This window comes from Cordyceps militaris, assembly GCF_000225605.1.
Source record: "Cordyceps militaris CM01 unplaced genomic scaffold CCM_S00001, whole genome shotgun sequence".
NCBI classification, from domain to species: domain Eukaryota; kingdom Fungi; phylum Ascomycota; class Sordariomycetes; order Hypocreales; family Cordycipitaceae; genus Cordyceps; species Cordyceps militaris.
In genome coordinates, this window is record NW_006271969.1 from 1,814,533 (window position 1) to 1,821,351 (window position 6,819).

Genomic DNA, 6,819 nt, shown 5'->3' on the forward strand with positions numbered 1-6,819 from the left:
AGCGTCAGCTCCCCGCGCCTGCTGCTGTGCGCCCCGTCGTCGTCGTCGTCGTCGCCCAAGAAGCTGGCAAAGGCGACCAGCTCGGCGGCGCCCCCGCCCACGCACACCATCCTGGTAGTGGTGCACGCCGCCGGGAGATGGGCCTGGAAGAGGCCTGCGTAGCACAGCGCGCGCGGCGGGCTCCAGCGCGCGGCGTAGGCGGCGAGGTGCGCCTCGCAGCCAAAGGCGGCGGCAAAGTCGCGGCGGTAGAGCGCCTGCTTGATGGTCTGGAGCAGCGGCGGGAGCTCGGCGGCGGCGAGCACGTCGGCAAAGGCCGTGACGAAGTGGTTGAGGAGTCGCTGCTGCCGCGGTAGGCTGAGCGGCGCCGCGTCGTCGCTTTTCGAGGTGCTGGGCCGCCGCCGCGCTTTGGGGGGTGGTGCCGCAGCACTGGCGGCGGGCTTCTTCTTCCTCGGGTTGGCTTGCTTCTGGACCATGGTGGCACGGGCTTAGGAACTGGAAGAGAAGATGAAGACTTTTTTATCTGCTTCGCAGTAAATTTGGCGCGAGGCGTTGGTTGTCGTTGCGATGATGCTTTTGGCAAAGAGTTTTTTTGATGGAGCCTGGGTACGGCACTCAAACATGGACGCCAGAATGCGAGGGAGGCTTGCGGCCACCCACGAAAATTAAACAAGCCCTGCAGGTGTTCAGTTCCTCCTTGAAAAGATAAACCAGGGTCGTGTCGTTGTCTTACTTTCTTCTTCCATGCAAACTGCCATTCGTGGCGGTTTGCTCTCTCGTCCGACGCTGACACCAGCGATGTGTCTCGGGGTGATGACCTATTCACGATGCCACCGTAACGAAGAAAGAGTATGCTAACGCTGGCATGGAACAGTTACACGCTACTTCTCTTCCCAGGGGTTAGTGCGGATTGGACGAACCGGAGAGATCGCGAAACCTCGACAAGTGCCTGCCAGTGTTGGCTTATCTGGCGACGCAACTCCAGCAAAGTAAATGGTGGGGTTTTGAATAGGAAATCTTCTAGCAAAGCTTTTTGGAAGCATTTTCATTTGTGTATGGCTATAAAATATACTTTGAAAACTATCATCGTTCAGCCGAAGCCTCTTCGGAGTAGTGTCCGGGTCAAATAGCACCTTGTCTGCTACATCGTGAGCACTAAATCGTGAAGTTCTGCCGCAGCGTATGATTGTTACGCATCTCGTTAAATACATCACCACTATTCTCTGCGCGGCCGGCTCGGCTGCACGATGGCGTGCGAATCTTGTGGCTGGGTTACCACGTCGCACCCGCCGACCGTCGAAACAGGTCTCCTAGTAATTGGTTACTTGTGACATGCCATATCCTCTTATATTAAAAGCTTTCCGGTTTGATACACATTGACTTCAGAGCGTACCCCGAGTCAGGAGGCCGAACCGTCTTCCACAGGCCGATCCAAGATGCCGTCGAGTTCGAGCACAAACAGGATCATGATTAGCCTCTTCTTCCGGGAGCGGCTGATACCGACCCGAAACGAGTGCGACGACTTTGCGCGCGCAATCACGCAGAGCCCGCTGAGCCTTGCGTTGCTCCAAGGCGCCAGCAGCTACACTGTACGTGGTGCATTTCCGCAAGTCGTCGGGCCGGCTGGACTGCGACCTGCTCCGCCAGGCCAGAGAGACGTACAGCAACCTCTGGGCATACAAAATTATGCGAATGCAGGGTGTCCCGGTGTACGCTCTGCGGGCGAATCCGCCAGGAGACGTCGACGACTCGCCTTTTTGCCGGACAGTTCTCGACTTTGCCAGTTGGTCGATCCCCCGCTCCGGGTCGATATATCATCACCCATACAACGCACAAGGTCAAGCTAATACTGTGCCTCGTTCGACCACCAGATTCTGCGCCGCCACCTGGAAGAATCGCCCCGCGAACCAGCCACCGCCCCGGGCGACGCTGCAAAACGAGTATCTCGCGGCGCTGCACAAGATAGGCCTTCTGCTGTCGGACCGGTTCCAGGCAGACGTGGACCTGGCGCGGGACGCGGCCTGGCGGCTATTCGAAGGGGGACTGGCCGATGGCGATTAACAACGGCAACGTTCTCGGACTGCTCCTGCAGCAGGCACCGCACTCGCTCGGGAGCAGCTGGCGGACGCTCGAGGGCGTCTTGCCGGATCATCACCCGGTGATCTCGTTTCTGGCGTCGGCGCTGCTAGGCCAAGGGTAGGGGCGAGGCCATGGTGGTGTCTGCTCAGAGCAGAGATTGTTCTGTCCCCCCGTGTCAGCTTGGTCGCACAACATCCAGCGCCATCGCTACCCCGACCGGTGTATGCTCCGTCCAGGGCACCGTCATGTAGAGGGGGCTCTATAGACGAGGATCAACAGCAAGATTCTGCTCAGGCTGGCGAGCGTGGTATCTGATGACTGACAGGACAGGTGTCGCAAATTCACCAGTTGCCTTCAGTTATAGGAGGGTGTTGTGTCCGGGTGTACAAAGGCTGGGTCGATTGGTGCCTAGTCGAGTCATACTACCACAGTGTGATGGACAGTGATGAAGTCTCTGGCATGGGGGGGCAGTTGTGTCATTGGTGCTGCTTTAAGGAAGAGGCGCGATTGCTGCCAGGAGTTCTCCATTCGACCCGGCACGCGTACGTAACTTGGGGGTGGGGGGTTCTTCTCTTTTCCTGGTATTTACATCTTGTTTCGGGGTAATGAGAGAACGTGGTGTTGGATTCCTTCTCAATGTCTTTACGGAGGCAGATGGCAGACCCTTCCATGCCAGTGCCCGCGTCCTGCTGTCGTGGAGTGCGGGCGACAGGTGGAGTGGCCTCTGACATTCAGTGTTTGGTGACAGAACTGGAAATTGCGTTTTTGCTTTTGGTTGATTCGCAAGCCCTGAATTTGCTATTAAAAAAAATAAAGGTAGTGAGTATGGATACGGTAGTAGTCCGTACTGGCAAATGCCTGCCACAAAAGCACGGAGGCGGCAGTATTGCGTATCAGCATCAGCAGCGATGAAGCGGTGCCAGGGCCGACTTGAGGCATAGCTCGGCTGGCACAATTAAGTAACTCTAAACTTATATCGGGAATGAAGATGAAACAAGTCGATCAAGACCCAGAATTCGCTCGCCTATCAAGAATAACAGGCCATGTATCCGTACTCCGTAACTAACTACCTACCTAGCATTCCGCATTCCTCTGGCGGGAAGGGGGAAAGAAAGGCGGCGTTGGCGCTAAGCCGATATGGGTGAACTGGTGCAGTTACTCCAAACCTTCGTGTGGACGTCCACGACCCCAGGCACTAGCATCACCTGTAGCTCCAGACGGAGTGTGTGTTCAGACCCATCTGGTGGCAATTCTGCACTCGTTTGACACTTGTTAGAAGCGCTAAATATACTGTTGACAGGTCTCATATGAGCTAAAATCAGCAAAAATCCTTGGCGTGTTGGCAAACACTCCTTCACGGCCATCGCCCAGCAGTCTTGGCCCACTGGAGCTTTGCTGCCAAACCGCGATTTAGCGCTGTTTAGCGGCTGCTCCCTCGCGCCAGCACCTGCTGTGGGACTCACTGATCCATGTACATGGAGATACCTTGCTTCTGGTGCGCTCTCCTCGCATTCCCAAGTTTCCCCTCAGGTACCGATAGTGATGCAACCCAAAGATGGTGCTGCTTTTTTTCTGGTCGTCCTGATTCAACCCATCGTTTCTTGTCCTCCTCTATTTACATACCCACCATCCTCGCCGTCTTCTTCTTCTCTGCCATACCCTCTTTCTTCTTCTCTTCCTCTTCTTTCATCAAGGACACTCTTTCCCATTCAAAAGACCGTCTCCAAAGCCGCGGTCCTTCTTCTAGCTTCCCCGATCCAGCTACCGCCCCTCGTCCTCCGTGACGTTGACGACTGTAGCCGCTTGCCGCCCGCAACGCTTCTTCCCTCGCCAGCCGCTGCGCGTCTTCCACATCATCCGACTGTATACCACGCTCGAGTTTCATCGTCTGCGCTCTTCAATCCTTCATTTTCTTTTCTTTTCTTCTCTTCCTTCGCCCACATATCGGCTCTCCTTCGCCGTACACCGAACCGCATGCCCGTTCTGCGATCCCTTGCCTCGACTACCGCTTTCACGCACTGTTCGTCCGCTCTCTCCTCGCTGCTGTAGGCTCTTCAGCCATGGCTCCTGCGCCTCGGCGCGGAAACTTTCTTGGCCATCGCCGTCGCGTCGAGGACGAGGTTGATGGTGACGCCCGTCCGGACGGCCTCGATGCCGATGACGACTCCCTAACGGACGGTACCATGGCCACCGATGGTCATGATGCCGCCGCCGACAGCGACACCAGCAACATCGAGGACGCCTCGCCTACGTCTGGCCCCGGTCCACATGCATCGAATGGCTCTGCCAAGTCGCAGTTCAAGCGCTTGTCCAAAGCAACGCTGCCTCCTGCCCCTGCCGCGGCGCAGGCGGCATCCGTCGCGAACCCAACCACCGAAGGCCAGAAACAGTCACAGCAGACACAGGCACAAGCCAGTAACGTTGTACCATCGCCACCGAGATCTCCATCGGCACCCGTTATTGTTAGCTCTGCCTCGGCTATGAGGCCCGCTGGTCGTGACGCAAACGCCCGACGCCAGAATGAAAATTATGACTACATCCGCCGCCGAGACCAAGACCCTGCCTTTGTTCCCAATAGAGGCGCATTCATCATGCACGACTCCAGACAGATCCCGGGCCACCCAAACAATGCCTTTCGTGGCCTTGGTCGTGGTAGAGGACGGGGTGGTCGCGGTGGCTTTGCCAGCAACGGTTATGGTCGCATAGGGTATGTTGCACCACTTCTTGTCATTACCTCGGTCCTGTCAACCTGTTTCCTAATCTTGCTTATTATAGACCCATGTATCCGCCGGCCGACCCAACGACGAACTCGATTTGGCCTCATGACATGCATGATGCCATTTCCATGCCACCCCGCTCCCGGCAATCCCGTCAAGTGTCCATGGACGAAGGGCCGCCAAACGGCAACGGCTTCATCCCCACCTGCAAGGAGAACGACACACCCATTAACCGAACTCTGTCCACTGAAAAGCACATCGGAAATGTTCAGGTCCGCGTCTATCTTCCTAACATGAAGGAGCCAACAGTATACTCGGGCATTCAGATGAAGCAGTACACCAAGCTTCCGGACCATCGGCCGCCGCTTCGTAGGGATAAGCCAGTCCGCATTTCCCTTCCTCAAAGGGGCCCTCGATACATCTATCCCGCTTTGGACCGGTCATTCGAGTTTATCCCGAGAGCTCTTCGGCCCAACCAACAGCACCGTGTCCGCGGCAAACCCAGATCAGGCTTTGGCTCTGGGAGCGGCTTCTCCCGCCGAACCAGCAACTTTGGTGGCAGCTATATCGGCAGCATGTACTCTCCCAGCCTGGGGCTCAGCCGTAGGTCATCCATTGTTCACGACAGAGAATTCATGTTTTCGCCAACTGGATCCGTCATTTCTCGCGGACCGCATCCATGCGACAGGCCTGTCGTTCGTCTTCCTCCTGCTAGCCGAATGGACATGATGCCAGATATCGGTACCCAGTTTGGACCACCCATGCCCATGCATATGCCCATGAATATGCCCGTGGCCGCGCCGATGCCCATGCCTATGCAGGAAATGCCACCGCCAAGCAGGATGGATGGCAGCTCGATGGACGCCTCGGTGGCCACACTGCCTATGCATCAGCCTCGGCCCCAGAAGAACATCTCCGTGGCACATATTGAGTCGCCCAGCATGCCGCAGAGCGGTCCGCCTTTTCAACAGGCTTTCCACCAGCAAGTTCCCATGCAAGTTGGTGGTGGTTACCAACCAGATAGCCACTCTAGGAGGCCGTCATACTCGCAGCGCGTATCTGGTACGCCACTGTCGCATATTCCAGAGCGACCTGTACATACTGCGCCGTACAGCGGCAACGCGTATCCCCAACAGGGCTACTACCAAGGCCACCCTCAACCCGTCCAGACCACTCAGCAAGGTTACTATTACCAGGGGGGCTACGCCGGAGGCAGTATGAATGGACAAGCAAGCGGCTACCCTTCCAATGCGCCAAGTCCGATGGCCGGCAATTATGCTATGCAGGGTCAGATGGAGCAGCAGGCAGGCCAGGTGGGAGCTTCTTCCGGGTCCAACAACCTCGTTGCGCAAGAAGTCAACGGCATGGTGTACTACTTCGACCCTTCCCAGATGCAGCCACCTACCACCTACCCTCCGTACCCATCGGCGCAGACTTACCCGACGAGCTCCATGGGCATGCACGGGATGATGACGCCGAGCCCCGATACCTTTTATTACCCGCAAACCGCCCCGGGCATGGTTTACTTTCCACAGTAGGATTGCGGGCCAGCCGGCGGGGAGGTTTGGCTCCCGTATCCCTCACCTTACTCAATTGTCTTTTTTTGATATTGTCTCTGTGGAGTCTACGAACTATGGCATTGGGCGTCTATTGATGTATTGGCTTTTTTTGTCTTTCCTCTGGCGGAGTTGGGATTGAACCAAAACAAGCGATTGAATTTTCACTTGGCAATGGGGGAAAAAACCAGCATGCTTGAGCCTGTTTTTGATTTATATTTCCTCCTTCCATGGTGCTGTCATCACCGACGCTCGACTCTCAGCCATCTCTTCCACCTTCCGTTCCTTTCTTTTTCTTTTTCACATTCTACATTAGCCAGCTTTGCCGTCTTTTTTATTGTAGCCTACGGGCAATTTCTCCCCTCTTGCTTTTGCTGCGGGCCAGCTGCGCCTAATTCTTACCTCTTGGATTCCCCATTGCTGTTCAACAGCTTTCTCTTTCTCTCTGTCTCTCTCTGTCTCTCTCTCTC

The 6,819-nt window shown here is 56.1% G+C and overlaps 2 protein-coding genes across 2 annotated transcripts; both read left to right on the top strand.

Moving 5' to 3' along the window:
* Positions 1 to 1,244: 1,244 nt before the first annotated feature.
* Positions 1,245 to 2,197, top strand: CCM_00531 (uncharacterized protein; the record flags this gene model as incomplete). Its single annotated transcript, XM_006665691.1, has 4 exons — positions 1,245 to 1,310; positions 1,386 to 1,586; positions 1,609 to 1,937; positions 1,990 to 2,197. 4 exons carry the CDS (start codon positions 1,245 to 1,247, stop codon positions 2,195 to 2,197), a joined length of 804 nt encoding a protein of 267 aa, XP_006665754.1.
* Positions 2,198 to 4,136: 1,939 nt separating this feature from the next.
* Positions 4,137 to 6,331, top strand: CCM_00532 (CASC3/Barentsz domain-containing protein; the record flags this gene model as incomplete). The annotated part of the gene is made up of 2 exons (XM_006665692.1): positions 4,137 to 4,783; positions 4,852 to 6,331. The coding sequence occupies 2 exons, from the start codon at positions 4,137 to 4,139 to the stop codon at positions 6,329 to 6,331; spliced, it is 2,127 nt and encodes a 708-aa protein (XP_006665755.1).
* Between the last annotated feature and the right edge of the window lie 488 nt (positions 6,332 to 6,819).